We start from the raw sequence: 17,506 nt of genomic DNA, 5'->3' as shown, positions 1-17,506 counted from the left end.
CACATGAAAAATGTTCAACATCTCTAGCAATCAGAGAAATGCAAGTCAAAACTACGCGAAGATTTAATCTCACTCTAGTCAGATGGCAGTTATCAAGAACACAAATTATAAGAATAAATGCTGGTGAGGATGTAGGGAAAAGGTACACTTATACATTGTTAGGGGGATCACAAATTAGTACAACCACTCTGGAAATCCTTATGGAATTCCTCAAAATGAATGAAACCACCATATGACCCAGCTATCCCACTCCTTGCTTTTTGTCCAAAAGAACTAATAGCAGCATACCATAGTGATACAATCACTTCAGTATATATAGAGGCACAACTCATAATAGCCAGATTACAGCATCAACCCAGATACCCATCAATAGGTAAATGGATAAAGAAAATGTGGTATATATACACAATGGAGCTTTACTCAACCATAATTAAGAATGAAATTGTAGCCTTCTCCAGTAATGGAGGGAAATGGAGAATTTCATGCTAATTGAAATAAGCTAGACTCAGAAAATCAAGGTCAAATGTTTTCTCTCCTGTGTGGAAGCTAGAGAAATATGAGGGAAAGAAGGTGTGGTGGTCAGGGCTGGGAGATAGGATATCAAAAGATAAAGGGAAGATCAGTGGAGTAGAAGAAGGAGATTAAGGAGGGAAGGAGAATGAGAAGGAGAAGAAATGTGGAATCCATTTTAAAAATCACATTATACACATATGTTAATATATCACAGAATTTCATCTTTAGGTATATGTACAAAGCACCAATCAAAAATGAATGAGTCTCGGGAGGCTCAGGCAAGAGGATTGAAATCAGCAAATTAGTGAGGCCAGCATCAGCAAATTAGTGAGGCCCTAAGCAATTCAGTGAGACCCCGTCTCTAAATAAAATATAAAAAAGGTCTGGGGATGTGGCTCAGTAGTTAAGTGCCACTGGGTTCAAACCCTGGTACAGATAGATAGATAGATAGATAGATAGATAGATAGATAGATAGATAAAGGAGTAAAAGGGAGGTCAGTAGAGTTAAGGATGGAGAATAGAAAGAGGGAAAGGGGATGGGAAAGGATGGGAAACAAGGACTGAAATGGAGTAAATCAATTTCCATGCATATATGGCTTTGTCAAAATGAGCCCAATTTCTATGTATAAATATGACACTTAATTTAAAAAGAATACAAACAATAATCAATGTTGGTGAGAATGTAGGAAAAAGATATACTCATACATTGTTGATTGGACTGTAAATTATTACGACAACTCTGGAAAGCAGTATGGATATTACCCTAAAGAATAGTAATAGAACTGCCATATGAATCACTTATTCCACTCTTTGGTGTTTATAGTGTAGTGATACAGGCATATCACTGTTTATAGCAACTCAGTTCAAATAACCAGGTTATGGAACCAGCCCAGGTGCCCGTCAACAGATAAATGGATTAAGAAAATGTGGTACATATACATAATGGAGTTTTACTCAGCTTTTTTAAAAATAGAAATTATGGCATTTGTTAGTAAATGGACTGAACTGGAGAACATCATCCTAAGTGATGTTAAGTGAGACTCAAAAAGTCAAGGGTTGAATGTTTTCTCTCATATGCAAAAGATAGAGCAAAGTAAGGGAGCCGGGGGGTAGATCTCACAAAATTAGAGGGAAGATCAGTGGAGTAGAGGAAGGAGTTTGAAGAAGAAGAGATGTGAAAAGGGAGAAAATGTGAAATGCATTTGACAAAATTATGCTATGTACATATATGATATACCACCAAAAATTCCACCTTCATGTATGTCTATAAAGCATCAAATTTTTTAAAAAAATGATAAATAAATAGAAGGATGACGAGTAGAGGAAGGGGAATAAGAAGAAGGAGAAGGCGAGGGAAAAGAGGAATCACCAGAACTGAAATGAGCAAATTAAATTCCATGCATGTATGTCAGAATAAACCCCACTATTATGTATAACTATGATGCATTAATAAAAGCATAAATGGCCATGTTATTTAAAAGTTACTATATGTTTCACGTAACTTTTGTATATGCTTATAGTAAGGGAGCTGGATTGTTCAGGGTCAACTGAATTTTCCATTTTGACCAGAAGTCAGCACTGAATTTTAAAAATGAATTAGTTCTAAATTTGTCATATATTTCAGCTATTTAGAAGTAGAATAGAATAATAAAGTAATGTAGTGTCAGAGATTTGGGAAAGCTAGTAGGGAGGAAGAAATGTGAATTTGGTTCTCAGGTTTTTTTTTTTTTTTGGACGGGGTGGGGCATGTGCATTTTAAAAAATCACGTTATTCCTTAAGGGATGTCTATTTCTTCTATTTCAGAACCTTATTTGGAGCTCTTCACCTGCATCTTGGAGGAGCACCTGAGGGTCCAGCTGGCACTGGAAAGACAGAAACTACCAAGGATTTAGCAAAAGCCATAGCCAAACAATGTGTGGTTTTCAACTGCTCTGATGGGTTGGATTATTTGGCCCTGGGAAAATTCTTTAAGGTTTGAATTGATTCTCCATTTGTTTATAATAGGAAAATTTACAGGAAGGTTGTTTATAATAACATAATTAAAATGCAAGTAAAAGCTTTCCTGTATCTTAAGAAAAGGTAAAAATTTAAGCACTGCCTCAATAATTCTCAGGGGAAGTAGGGTTCTATTTTCTGTAATTTTCAAAATTCATTTTAAAGTTTTGTTGAGGATGAGCTCTGCCTCTATCTCCAGCCAGTCCCTGCTACAGTGGGTCATTGTTACTGTTAGGAATGAGCGAGTGAGTCCTTAAATAACGTTAGGGCAGGTAACAGTTTGAGAACTTCTACAATGTGTAAAGGTTGTAGAATTTAAAGACTTTTCACCTGTATATCTTGTTATCAGCAGATTCTATGATTCAGTAAATTACTGAATTATAGGCACATTCTAATTAATCTTTTTCAGTGAGCTTAAATTCTGTTTTTGCTTTCTTGTTTTGTTATTTTTTCTTATTCTGTGTCAGATTTCTACTCATAGGTGTTTAAGATTCCAAAAGATGAAATTAAAGATTAAAGGAATTAAAGTCCCTGTTTATAAACACATGAATGTCTAGTCCATTCAGTAGTTCATTGATAGAGCTTGCTATTCTTTAAAATATTAGATGGTACAATTGAAGACAAAATAATCCATTTGGGGTTATGGGTTCTTTATATTTATATATTTTTATTTTCTGTAATTTTCAAAATTCATTTAAAATATTCTGTAGTATTTACTTTTATATATTTTTCTTTAGAAAACTTAACATGAGGGCTGGGGTTGTGGCTCAGCAGTAGAGCGCTTGCCTAGCATGTGCGAGGCCCTGGGTTCGATCCTCAGCACCACATGAAAATAAATAAATAAAAATAAAGGTATTGTGTCCAACTACAACTAAAAAAGAAGTATTAAAAAAAAACTTAACATGAATAAACTAGTGGAACTGGGATGTTGCTCAGTGTTGGAGTGCTTGCCTAACAGGCTTGAAGCCCTGGCTTCCATCCTCAGATCCCCTCTGCCCAAATTAATAAATTAACAGAAAAGAACATAGAAGTTCTGCTCAATACCATAATTAGTTTTCTGACTAATATATCCTGATTATTTTATAACAGATTTAAAGTTTTATAGTACTCTATATTTGTGATACTAAAGCAATTAGAATAAGAATTAAAAATAAAAGTGAATCAAAATTATAATAAATAAGAAAACATTTAAATAACATTTTAGTTCATCCTCTTAACAATATACAAAAATGCTATAATAATTATTTAAGAAATGAACACCAATTTTAAAAGATTCTATATGTAGATTGAGTAGCCACTGTATTCCTATGTGTTGAAAAAAATTCTGGTATATTAACAGTTTTTAATATATATTGTGATAGTCATAGTTCGATTTAGATTTACACACTTAATTAAATTTGCTTATGATAATTTATTTAATTATATGGATACTTTGTTAGGTTCAGACTAAATAATGGAGGTAAAAATAAAAAAGACATTCTCATTATTAAGAACCTCGAAATCTATATAACTGAATATGTGACTGTAAGTATTCTGTTCTGCGTTATTTCTAATCCTTTTACTATATATCATGCATTAAGGTTCACAAATAGAGTCTTCTCTAAATAATGAAAATTGATTATTCTTTGACATGCGTGGAGTTTATGTTCAATTCAGTTTGGTTCAATAGATGATCTATGTACAAATTCAAGATCAAACACTATTAGCTGTGTGGGCTTTGCCAATTATCAGCATCTCATATGGTATATCCTTCGTTTCCTTGCATTAAAGGCATCTGTAAAGTGCCATGCAGCATGCCTCTACCCTTACCACTCATATGCACACCTGATATATCAAATGTGTGTTCTTAACAAATATTTGTTGAATTGATATTTTTAAAAAGTAAATTTGAATGTTTGATTTTGCAGTTTTTCCTTAAGATCAATTGGCATATATTTGTGAGGTACCTGTGAGTTAGGATTGTACATTCAGGCCTTAAATTATGTTTGCTGGTTATTAAGGTGCTCAGACTTCAAAGCAGTTTCATTGGCCACAGAAGTCATCTCAGGTAGAGGATTATTACAGTCTATTCTATTGAGCCCATATGGTAAAAGCAAATAAAATGAAATTATAAATGAAAATAAAAAAGGCTTTGAAATTACAGGAGTACATCTAAATACCACAGGAAATAAAAAATAAATTGAAAAAATTTCCAGTTGATCAAACTTTTTATTCATGCAGAATAATGAACTAGTAATAAAAAATAAGCTGTCTTTAAAGATAAAAGTGAATAAGCAATTTCCTTGATAGGATATTAAATCCTTGAAAAGATCAGGTGAAAATACAACAATTCAATGTAATATTCAATCAGATAAAGTTGAAAAATTTCATTACTCTTTTCTCCCAGGGACTGTTATCTTGTGGAGCCTGGGCTTGCTTTGATGAGTTTAACAGAATTGATTTGGAAGTGCTTTCTGTGGTTGCTCAACAAATCCTTACTATCCAAAGAGGTAATGAACTAATCTGTCATTGTATTATGTGAAAATAGAAGAAATATAGGAGGTAACGAATGGCATAAGCCACATTTATATGGGTTTTTGCTAAGTCATTTCATTCTTGATTATCCACAGGTATTAATGCAGGTGCTGAAATACTAGTGTTTGAAGGAACTGAACTAAAACTTGACCCCACGTGTGCTGTCTTTATAACAATGAACCCTGGGTATGCTGGGCGATCGGAACTACCAGATAATCTGAAGGTATGAAGAATATAATGATCTCATCTGTTTTCTTTTCACAATTTGCAAAGTTAATGCAAAAAGAAAGAATATGCTACCCTAGAATTTTATGTAAAATATTTGCTTTCAGGCATGACAATATTTTATTTAGAAAATTGTTCTAGAAGATAATCAAGCTTTGAGTAAAATAAATATGTATACCTTTAGAAAATAAATATGTATACAAGGTTCAATTTCCAAAAATTTATATTTTTAAATAGTGTTGGACATTTAAGTTACTTTTAGTTTTCCTGCATTCAAAAATAATGTCACAGTGGGTAGTTTTCCTTAAGGCTTTTCTCTATTTAAAACATTTCCAGCTAGAGATGAGCAGTATACTGCTAAATTGCCTTTGAACAGAGGTTGGGACAATTTATTTTCCACATCAATCCTCAATTTTCATTAATATACTGCATTATTTTTTAATTAAAAAACAGAACACTGCCTTAAGAAAATAGATCAGAAGCTTCACTTGAGAGTGTGCACACACACACACACACAAACAATACCTTCTTTGATTACTAGTGAAATATGACATTTTCTTCATATATTTTTTAGCCATTTTATATTATTTTCTGGTGAATTGCATATTATGTCTTTTGCATAGTGTACAATGTTGGGGAATAGTGCAATGTCGATTTCAGATCCCAAACCAAGCCTTCTAACCACACTCCATGTCTTCCACCATTCACTTGTTTAGACTGGCAGCTTCTTAAAGTAAATGAGCAATTTTTCTTTTCCATCAAAAACTTTTGATATGACAAATTGCTGCCAAGTATTTTTGTATCCCTATTCTATGCTCTTTTATGTTAGCTTATATGTTTTAGTACTTTGACATAGTGAAGGAAGGCATGATTTTAAAATGAAAACCCAGTACATCCTTTGCCTGAAAAGTGTTTTGTGACTTTTCATTGCAGTTTTCTTTTGGAAAGCTCTTTTTGTAGCAGTTTTGCTATTCATTCCCTTATGTTACTCTTTTATTCAGTAGGATCAACCTGAATGCATAAATATTTATAAAAGCAGGAAAGGCAAAAATCTGTGAGTAGCTAGTGGTGGAATGCTGAGACCCATTATTGGTTGAATCTGTCAATGTCCCATGCAGACCTTTTCAGAGTGTGCAAGTTGACACAATGTCAAAATATTCTTGCATGGTTCTTAGGGTATTTTCCTTCTATATTAAGCCAAAAGTTGTTCTCAAATTTGATAGATATTGTTGTTGTTCTTGCTGTTCCTCCTATGGTGTTCTCTTTGATTAGAGCTGCTACAGAAAATCTGTTTCAAGTATATACGGAAATAGCTAACAAGTCTGACGTGAAAGAGTTACAGATTCCTTAAAACAAAAACAAAACCACAAAAACTAAAAGACAAAAAGCCAGCTGGGCCTTATTGTTACCAGTCTCCAGAATCATCCTTGAAATCTCATCTTCGTTTGATGATTCAGTCAGCCACCAAAACCCAGGGATTCCATCTCATGAAAGTCTTATAATTCCTGCTGATCCTGGCTAGGCCTGCTGCCACACCTTGTTTTCACCCCTCTCAGTCTTCTCTTGGGTATCTTCCTGTGACAGCTCTCTTTTCACAAATTTCTTTCCCAGTAAACTCACCATTACTATGTTGTCACTGTTATCTATCAAACGAAATATAATCATATTATTTCCAGACTTAAACCTGCTGAGCTCCTTCCTGCCTAAAAAATAAGGTTCAAATTTCTTAGTAAAATCTATGAGAGCCTTGGCCTTAGGACCCAATGCACATGTACTACCATTTGCCTGCATCAGACTGTTCCATGGGGCCTCACTAGTCTCTGAATGTCCAATGCCTTTCTGCATGCTCTTTTCTTGCCTTTGAGTGTTCTTTTCCTGTTAGATTAATTTATACTCATCCTTTAATCTAACAGTGAACTACTTAACATACTACAGTTCAAATATGACCATCAGGATGAAGTCCCTGGACCTGGCAGAGGTTTGTGGCTGAATACTGTCATATGCATGTCCATGGCTTCTCTGGGTATTCCTCTATTGGAACTCTTAACTTCTAACCAGTTGTCAGTCTCTTCCCTCTGTCTAGATCTCTGGTGGCCAATTTCATAAAAAACACTTCACTGTTGGAGAGTTCTCAGTCTGCCAGAAGGTATATTGGGCAGGACTTCAACAGCACCAGCCTGGCTCTCCCCCCCCCCTTTTTTTTAAGTTGCATGCACCTCATGTATCTTTGTCTCAGCAAATTCTGGGTATTGATCCTGCTGCCACAGGCCACTTTAACTTTCTCAAACATAAGCCAAGCATTAATCCATATCCCTCCAAATGCAGTGATACCTCCCAAGCTCTCACTAGACTTAGGGATGGGAAGGGGGTTATGGGGATTCACAACATAACAGCAGCTCCTTTCAAAGGAAATATCTTCATAGATCCTTCCTTCTTTACCTTCTCTTTCAAATATAATCTACAAAATTGTGAGATGAGAAGTTTCAAGGGTTGGAAGGGCAGGTAAGATGTACTTTGGTAACTGATAAGTATTATTTCATGCAAAAAGAGTCTCATTTTGACACTTTTTTTTTGAGGAAATCTCAGTTTAATGAGCTTCTATGATATCTTACATAGCAGGTCACTATTTCTGGTGAAAGTCATAGCCAAGTGTGTCTTTTCATACACACATGCTATATTTCTCCAACAATGTCTAAAGTTCATGGAAAGGCGGATTTTTTAATTGATTTTATTTTTTAAATACACAACAGTAGAATACATTACAATTCTTATTACACATATAGAGCAAAATTTTTTATATCTGTATGTAAAGAATGTTCACACCAATTCATGTCTTTATACAGGTACTTTGGGATATTTTTGCATTAAAATTCTTATTACACATATATACCACAATTTTTCATATATCTGTATATAAAGTATGTTGACACCCAATTCGTGTCTTCATACATGTACTTTGGATAATGATGTCCATCACATTCCACCATCCTTGCTAATCCCCTGCCCCCTCCCTTTCCCTCTCACCTCTCTCCCTATCTAGAGTTCATCTATTCCTCTCATGCTCCCCCTCCCTACCCCACTATGAGTCAGCCTCCTTATATCAGAGAAAACATTCGGCATTTGTTTTTTGGGGGATTGGCTAACTTCACTTGGCATTACCTTCTTCAATGCCATCCATTTACCAGCAAATGCCATGATGTTATTCTCTTTTATTGCTGAGTAAAATTCCAATGTGTATATGCCACATTCATTTTGACACTTGTTACATCTAGATAAAACCTTCCTTAAAGAGCAAATTCTTAAGCACAACTCCACTTTAGAGAAGCTATATTTTAGATTGAAGCTATTCTGAGGAATCAATATTTAATGATCCTTTCAGAAGAGTTCAATGGTAGAAGCCATGGTAAAATGGGCATGTTCTAGATCTCATGTCCCAGAAGCCAATAAACTGATACCTAGCTTTCCAGAGAGCATGTGGAATGAGACATCCTAGTAGTACTGTAAGTCCTGAATTTCCCATTTCACTCAACTAAAATCAAACTCATTCCTGAACAGGTCAAGGTAATTTTGAAATTTATTTCCAAGCCTTAGAAAGAAATAGAAGTTACTTCATAGTGGCACCCTGTCCTCCACCAATACATCTTAATTAAGCTTCTCTAGAGACCCTCACCACAGTTGTTCTTGTTAACAAAATATCAGTCAATATCTTTACAGAAGGGCTCAATGTGGTTAGACACCCTATTTCCCATTGCTCTGCTCTATCTTGCAAAAACTAAATTTAACTGCAGACTTGATGGATATACTCTGCTTTTGTGGTATAGCCTGTAAAATCTCCCCTGATTGTTCTAAGAAATGGGACAATAGACACCTTCTAAGAACTCCAGGAAAAAAAAATTGCTTCTATACTTCTATGTAAACTTCTGAAAAAAGTTATAAACCTCTAAGCTCTTCCCACCATAGGGTATAAAGTTTAAAGAATTGCTAGACTTGGTGTTCAGAGAAAGAATTTGTTTTAGGCAGAAATCCCCTTTAGACTAGCTGCAGCCAACAAACCTGCTTCCTGCTAATTCCTCTGGTGTCCAGCCTCTTCTGTCCTGCATCAGTTGCTTGAAGATTTTTTTTTTTTTTTTTTTTTTATCGCACCAATTCACAGGCCTTTGACAGCATACTCCAGGAAGTAGTATTTTATGTAACAGCCTTCTTCCATAAATATCACTAATTTCTACTGAGATAAACATGAAGGGCTATGCTCACATTGGTTACATGTGCTCGGATTTATTCAAGTCCTAGAATGGTACCAGTATCTATGTCTTTCTCTTCCTTTTTTCCTTTCTTTTTTTTTACTCAAGAAGTTATGCCATTAGCTAAGCTAGAATCCAATTTAGTTTTTTTCCCTCCAAAGTGCTAAATTTGCCTCAAATTTACCGCTATCACTAACAAATTATTTCTGACACATCCAAAACCAAATTATGTTAGGTCAGTATGTCATATAGCTTGTTTTGGAGTCCTTCTGCAGACATCTTGACTGATATTTTGTTAATAAGAACACTTGTGATGAGAATCTCTAGAGAAGTTTAATTAAGACGCATTGGTGAAGGAGAGAGTGCCACTACACAATAACTTCTAACTATTTCTAAGGACTTGCTCAAACTGAATTAGGCCTAAAACTGTTTTGATCAGCATGCTTTTCTCTGTGATAAGTAAGTACCCATGTTAAATATTTGGTGGAGGTCTCCTAATAAATGGAACATCATGGTAAGCTCTTAAAGTATCTTTACTCACTTTTTTTTTTTTAGTTCTTTTGTACCAATGTGACTGTTTCATAGTGTTTTACAACCATATTGCTACTGTGCTAGGAGAACATGAATAGGAATTGGAGAAATACCTTGCATGGTCAGAGGAAAACTTACAACACAGTACTGGGTGTTGATGCCAAACTCGAATAGCCATTTGTACCATTGTAGAAAGACTGTGTCACCCTAACATAGCCAAAGACTGACTGACTGATTTGTGAATTCATTCTCTTTTATTCAAAAGTAGTTGTTAAGAATTTACACTTTTAAAGAGGTGCCATCTGGATTATTCTCCTTCATTCTTTTTTTTTCCTGTCATATATGTAGTAGTTAGAACACTTAAGATTCTCTAAAGTTACTTGCTCAAACTATATTTTTGACAATTTTTTTCCATCCTCTAATGCTAACCTTATTGATAAAGTCAGTACTAAGGCCTCTGACTAGCAGCTTACAAAAATCTATTGAAAGGGGCTTGCTTGATACAAATCTTTTACTTGTTCTCAGATGTGTAAGTGTCATAATAGAGCACTTATGCAAGATGTTCTTATTTATTTTTATCTACCTTGTGTTTTGGTAATTCAATTAATTTCTGAAGATAAGATATTTACAAAATATATGAATACAATTGCCATTCACTATTACCATTCATTATAGGTGCTTTTTATCCCCTCAAGAATATTATTTTTCTTTTCTGTTTAGTACAAGAAAGTCATATTTTAATACATGGGTTACTGAAACTTAAATTTTCATATTTATTCTTTAAATATCTATTGAGCTTTCTGTTTATTTACCATACATGACATTTATTTGCCCACAATATTTAAAACACTATGGGAATAAATTACCTTTATAACTTGAAAAATTGATTTATCTCCTATAATAGTCATCTATGACTTAACTCTAATTTTCTTCCATTCTTATGTTTGCAGAAAGCATAGCATTACTACAGACACAAAAAGGTTCAGAATTTCCCAAAATATGTCATTTATCTAACACAGTCTTGTTATTAGGGGTTATTTGATTAGCCCCAGATTGTAAAATTAATTAGGTCCCTAGATAACCTTGCTTGAAGCCCCATCTCCCAACAGTAGGCACTTTCTCACCAGACCAGATGAGAAGCCCAGCTTTTGGACATCCTGGCCAAATCTTATCTTCTTTTCCCTATGATATGTTGTTTCCCACAAATAATATAACATAATTGATACTTAACATTTAAGATAGAAAAAAATTTATATAGTTAATGATATATTTATTATTATAGCCAAAACTAGGAAGCCAATTTTTAAAAATGTATGATTTGAGCATTGTCATTTAATACTTGTTTAATAAGTATTATTTATTGTTGAATAAACATTAAATTGTTGCATAAAAACTATGAAGTTGTATAAGGTATAAAATAAAGAGTATCTTAATGATCTTTTTGCTTCAAAGCACCTTTTGTATGCATCCACAGGCTCTCTTCCGGACAGTAGCAATGATGGTCCCTGACTATGCCATGATTGCTGAAATAGTCCTGTATTCCTGTGGCTTTGTCACTGCTCGGCCACTGTCAATAAAAATTGTGGCTACATATCGCTTATGTTCAGAGCAGTTGTCATCTCAACATCACTATGACTATGGAATGCGGGCTGTGAAGTCAGTGCTGACAGCTGCTGGGAATCTAAAGGTAGAAACTTGAGTGTTTCTGATTCATACATTTCCCATGTGTAAATCTGAGGTTTGTGTGTCTTCATAGAGTTCCAATGACAAATTGGTTTCATGAGTTAACTGAAAAATTAACTATTGTACTAAAATAATTTGTTATTCTGTAAACATGAAAAATAAATTTTTATAATAATTTTATAATAATTTCTAAAATCTAAGAATGTATACTCTTAGGGATTTGAGTTCTATTTCATAATTTTAGATATATGAAACTGGGTACTACAAGGAATAATATTGCTTGATGCTGAGAAATATTTTGAAGACTTTCAGTCTATAAAACATATACCCCTTTAAAGGAAATAATGTATAATTAATAAATATATGTAAAAGGTCCTAAACACCTTCACTTAATATAATTACCAATTGTAGCAACTGTGGACTAGTGGTGATCAATTTGCAATAAAATGTTTGTACTTAAAAATGGCCTAAATAACACACACAAATATATATACACAGATACACATGTATATATATATGAAAAACCCAAATACTTTAAGACTTGATTAGAAGTATTTTGTGGGATCGTGAAATATAAATGTACATTAGTTCTTTAGGAAGGCAAGATAGAGCTATAGTTAGGAGCAAAATATGCAATGTGACCTTGGAGTTTACAGAATTTTCCTGTTCATGATTTGAAAAAGATACAGATTTTAAAATCTATCCTATGTGATTAAGAGCAATGGCATGCATTTTATCTTCTATAATAATGTTATTGAGAATGCTGATATATAGTGGTGATATTTCATTTCACATTAGCCTAACATAACTTCAAGTCTTTGTTTTTTTGCAATAAACAAAAGTGCCTAGGAGCAACAATTTGTATTAACCTGGCATGTCAGTATTACAATCCGGTCAGATAATAGGAGAGATAATGCATTGTTAGTGTGTATCATCACTGAAATCTTGACTGTGGAATTGAGCTATTAGAGTTAGGCTGCAAATGAATCCTGAAAATGAATCCTATCATTCTTTGTAGAAGCTAATTTAGAATTGTTGAATGTTTTGGCTTGAATATTTTGAAGTTTGTTTCTATTATATAAAGAGACAAGTTAAATAAACATTTGCTTCAAAATAATAGTCTCTCAAATAACAAAACAGGCTTCTGACACTTCATAATTTATTTGTGGTTAGATTGAGCAAAGACAAAACCCCGATGGCCAGGATTTGTTTTGGCAATAGGAGCTCTAGAGATTCAGAGGTGGCTGAACCTGACAGCCAGACAGCCTTGACTTTGTAAGATTGAAGCCACTGTAGTAAGAACAAGGCATTTATTTGGTATAAAGATTTTAGAGAAAAAGGAGAGGGTTCTAGAAAGAAAAGCATGATGGCCAGAGAAATTTTGGAGTGAGATGGTATCAGAGTTGGGAATAAATAATTCTGGAGTTAGATTTCTATTAATTATGTGAGTGCTATCATAGGCATGAGTAACAAGTTCAGAGTTCAGTCAGATTCTTAGTTAACTTTGGGTAGATGGTTTGGAGTAAATGTAAATTTTCTTAAACACCCTCAACTGAGTACCTTACCCAGCCATCTCCACGTTCTCTATGGGTTGACATATGTGGCACAGTGAGCTACAGCTAGCAGCATTGCACTTCTCTGCCCTCCCACTTCCATTTCTGTCAGAAAAGCTTACCTCATTCCTTACCCAGAGTCGGTTTGTTGGCTTTGTATCTTTAAAGCCAATTGGAACATATTACTATTATTATGTCATTTAATTGCATGGTGGAGAAACCAATGATATATATAAACATGAAAAGAAGAAAAGTTTCCTTTCTATGAAAGCTGAGATTATTGTTTAAGAAAGATTCAGTAAAGGTGAAATGCTAAAAAAAAATTGACTTTAAATTGGATGTGGATGAGAAAAATTTGTAAAACTGAAGGGCTTGGAAATTTATAAGGATGACACACTTAAATTGTTATACAAGTAAGTATCTTTGAAGACCATTATCCCCTTCTTTTTTGAATGACAAAATTGAATGGAATAGATGATACTTTACTGATACAATTTTTTTGCAATTAATAAAAAAGGGTGCAGACCTCAGATAGGACATTAATCTCTATAATATATAAAGAACTCAAAAAATACAAAGGGAAAAAAAAAGAATAACCCAATCGTTAAATGGGCAAAGGAACTGAAAAGACACTTCACAGAAGAAGAAATGCAAATGGTCACAAATATATGAAAAAATGTTCAACGTCACTAGCAATTAGAGAAATAGAAATTAAAACAACACTAAGATTTCATGTCACTCTAGTCAGAATGGCAGTTAACAAGAATACAATAAAAATAAATGTTGGTGAGAATGTGGGGAAAAAGGTGTACTTATACATTGCTGGTAGGACTGCAAAATTGGTGCAACCACTCTGGAAAGCAGTATGAAGATTCCTCAGAAAACTTGGAATGGAACCACCATTTGACCCAGTTATCCTACTCCTCAGCATATACCCAAAGGACTTAAAAATCAACATACAATAGTGATGTGACCACATCAATATTCATAGCAGCTCTATTCACAATAGCTAAGCTACGGAACCAACCTAGTGCCCTTCAATAGATGAATGGATAAAGAAAATGTGATACACATCCACAATGTAATATTACTCAGCCCTAAAGAAGAATGAAAATATAGCATTTGCTGGTAAATGGATGGAACTGAAGGCTATCATGCTAAGTGAAATAAGACAGTTCCAAAAAAACCAAAGGCCAAATGTTCTCTTATATGCAGATGCTGACTCACAATAGGTGGGAGGGAGGGAGGAGTGGAGGTTCACCAGATTGGATGAAAGGAATGAGGGGAAGGAAGAGGACATGGGAATACAAAAATAGAATTAATTGGAAATAACTTTCTTATGTTCATATATTAATATACAATGTATAACTCCACATCATGTATAAACATAAGAATGGAAAGTTATACTTCATGTTATGTATGATGTCAAAATATATTCTATTGTCATGTATAACTAAAAAAACATTTTTTAAAAGGATGCAGAACTCTAAATTCAGAAAAAACATCCTGGCATCAAAATATGAGAAATGATTGGGTATTTATATGTTTTAAATTTAAATACATTACTTTTTTTCCAAAATGCCCACTTGTAGTGATTTTCACCTACTGCCTGTCTTAAAAGTGAGCTCTACCTAATATATAGGTAATGGTGACTCCAGAATTATATTGAATTCATGGCCAATGGCTTTTTACCTAGTATGTCTGAAAATCTAGTTAAACCTAGGTTTTTTAAATACACTAGTAAAACATTTAACAAACAGAAATGTTGGCATACATAATTAATCCAACAATATCAAAACAAATGAAAGTAACCTTTTTGCATTTGCTTAAATTGTACATAGGGCCTGTGTATTTGCATGTGTATGAACACCAAAAGAGTGTATTTAGCAGATGCAGATATCTTCATAAATATCTTTTCTTTTAGCTGAAATATCCAAATGAAAATGAAGAAATTTTGCTGCTTAGATCTATTATTGATGTAAATCTGCCCAAATTTTTGTCCCATGATTTACCACTCTTTGAGGTAAGAACAATTATTATTCCTATGTGTCAAAACTCTTATAATAATGTACTATTTATCAAAAGTCTAAATTTGTAAAGTCCTTGGAAGAAAATTCCACTATAAAATACAATGACATGTTATAGAGAAATGTAGATCATTCCTTATTTTACTTGAGATATTTTCACTAGCTTTGTTGCTTTGGACAACTTTCAGCAACTTGATATATTTTTTTAAATAGTACTTTTTTTCCACAACAGAATATAATGAGCAAGCAAAATTTTAAAAATGTTTCCTTATAAATTCCACAAGAATGTAGGCTCAGACTCTGTGAAGAAGAGTAATTTGCCTAATACATCACTGAATTCTAAGCACAGAATAGACACTCAGTAAATATTCATTCAGTGACTGAAGAAATAAAACAAATAAGCTTAATTTTTTAAAAGAATGAGATGACTTTTATGAATTTTTTTCCAGATTATTTTAAATAAGAACCAAGTTTGATAATCATCCTATATTTTAAGATCAAATGATGAGCAACTGAGAGGAGGAAGTATTAGATGATTAAAGATAAGGTTATATTTCCCTAATATTGTTTGGTGTCATCCTTTTTCTCTTCCCCATTTCTGGTAGAATAATCAAGGGAGCAGTGGGCTGCTTATAAGTTAGATGTCCTGTCTTGCACTACTTGCAGGACAGACATTTAGCTTTCAGCATGTAAAGACTGAAGATACTATGGCTTTCATGGAGAAGGGGAGAAGAGATGCTGCCACTCGTGGGGCCCAGTGTCATTAGCTATGCATGGCATTATGTTTCAAAATTTTCTGAGAGGAGCTTTCCTTAGTATTTAGAGTTGGTGGTACAAATATTTTATGAAACAAATCAATAAGAAAATATTTCAAATTTCCTTCCTTAAGTTCTTCCTCAGTTTCCTTGGTACTGGTGCATTGTACAGATTTTCCAAGAACAAAGATATATTTATTTTCAGAATGTGGAAACAACACCTCACTAAGTGTATTCTTATGCTATTGTTCATTCGTTCAGGAAACATGTATTAAGCACGTTTCTCAAATGGAACACACTTGACATTTCAAACGGGGACAATTTCTTGTTGTGCACTACTGTCCCAAGCACTGCAAGACATTACCCCTCAGATCTCTATAGACTTATCTCATAGTGACAAGCAGAAGGACACCTCCATACATTCCCAATTCTATAACTGGCAGGAACATGAGGAGTTTGGGTTGGAAGGTACTGAATACCAAAAAGATTCTGCTTCTTTCAGGTGATGTATAACCAGCTGAACAATGTGAAAAGATTTCTATCTTTTTATTTAGCAAACACTATGACCCTAATATAGAGCAGGTACTATTTGTGTATATATGTGCGTGTGATGCTGAGAATAAAGCCTAGGCCTCCCACATGCTCGTATGTACTCTACCACTGAGTATAGTCCCAGCCTGAACCAGGTACTATTTTAAGTGCTTTACAAAGTGTAATTATTTTAATGCTACAGTGACTCAAGAGGGCAAGTGCTATCATGAGCCCTGTTGTATAGGTGATGTAACTGAGGCACAGTGATGATAAGTAACTTGTATTTATGGCAAGTACTTGAGGAACAGGGATTCTAACCACAGTCAGGCTGCAGTGCACTCTTAACACTTTGCTGTGTTGTCATTTTTCCCCCAAGGAAATTTATTGCTCTGATGAACTGGGATGAATTTTTTTTCATAATAGTATCTAAATAAATGTAGGGGCAATTAAACTGGTATCTCATAAATAGCATAGTGTATATGCTTTCGCATTAAACACCACTGAAATTTCAATTTTACCTTCAAAGTAAAAAGAATAGTCATATTTCTCACATGAGTTGTGATAAAATAACCTTACCAGTTTATAAAAAATAAGTTTCTTAGACCTTGTAATTAAAACTATCTATGAATATATACAACATAAAACTGTAATTCTTTCTAAGCATACATTATGTGATTGTATTCATTTCCCAGGGTTTCCATGACAAACAACCAAACACAAACTTGAAGCATAAGGCATCACTTATTCTCTTGAAGATTCGAAGGCTAGATCTGAAATCAAGGTGTTGGGAGGCCATGCTCCTGTTGAAGGCTCAGAGAAGAGCTCTTCCTTGCCTCTGGCAGCCCCCTGTAACCCTTCATGTTTCCTGGCTTGTGACTGCTTCCCTCTAGGCTCTACCTCTATATTTACATGACTTTCTTCCCCACATCTGAACCTC

The 17,506-nt window shown here is 34.0% G+C and overlaps 1 protein-coding gene across 5 annotated transcripts in view; it reads left to right on the top strand.

The window, feature by feature from the left end:
* Positions 1 to 17,506, top strand: part of Dnah7 (dynein axonemal heavy chain 7) — a 304,117-nt gene that overhangs the window by 136,488 nt on the left and 150,123 nt on the right. For all 5 annotated transcript variants that reach the window (XM_048808207.1, XM_048808205.1, XM_048808204.1 and 2 more), the window contains 5 exons: positions 2,318 to 2,486; positions 4,896 to 4,998; positions 5,119 to 5,246; positions 11,495 to 11,707; positions 15,181 to 15,279. In XM_048808207.1, coding sequence (XP_048664164.1) covers positions 2,318 to 2,486; positions 4,896 to 4,998; positions 5,119 to 5,246; positions 11,495 to 11,707; positions 15,181 to 15,279 — 712 coding nt within the window. The remainder of the gene's footprint in view (positions 1 to 2,317; positions 2,487 to 4,895; positions 4,999 to 5,118; positions 5,247 to 11,494; positions 11,708 to 15,180; positions 15,280 to 17,506) is intronic.

Source organism: Marmota marmota, unplaced genomic scaffold (assembly GCF_001458135.2).
Source record: "Marmota marmota marmota unplaced genomic scaffold, marMar, whole genome shotgun sequence".
Lineage (NCBI taxonomy): Eukaryota > Metazoa > Chordata > Mammalia > Rodentia > Sciuridae > Marmota > Marmota marmota.
This window is presented reverse-complemented; position numbering and strand designations above follow the sequence as displayed.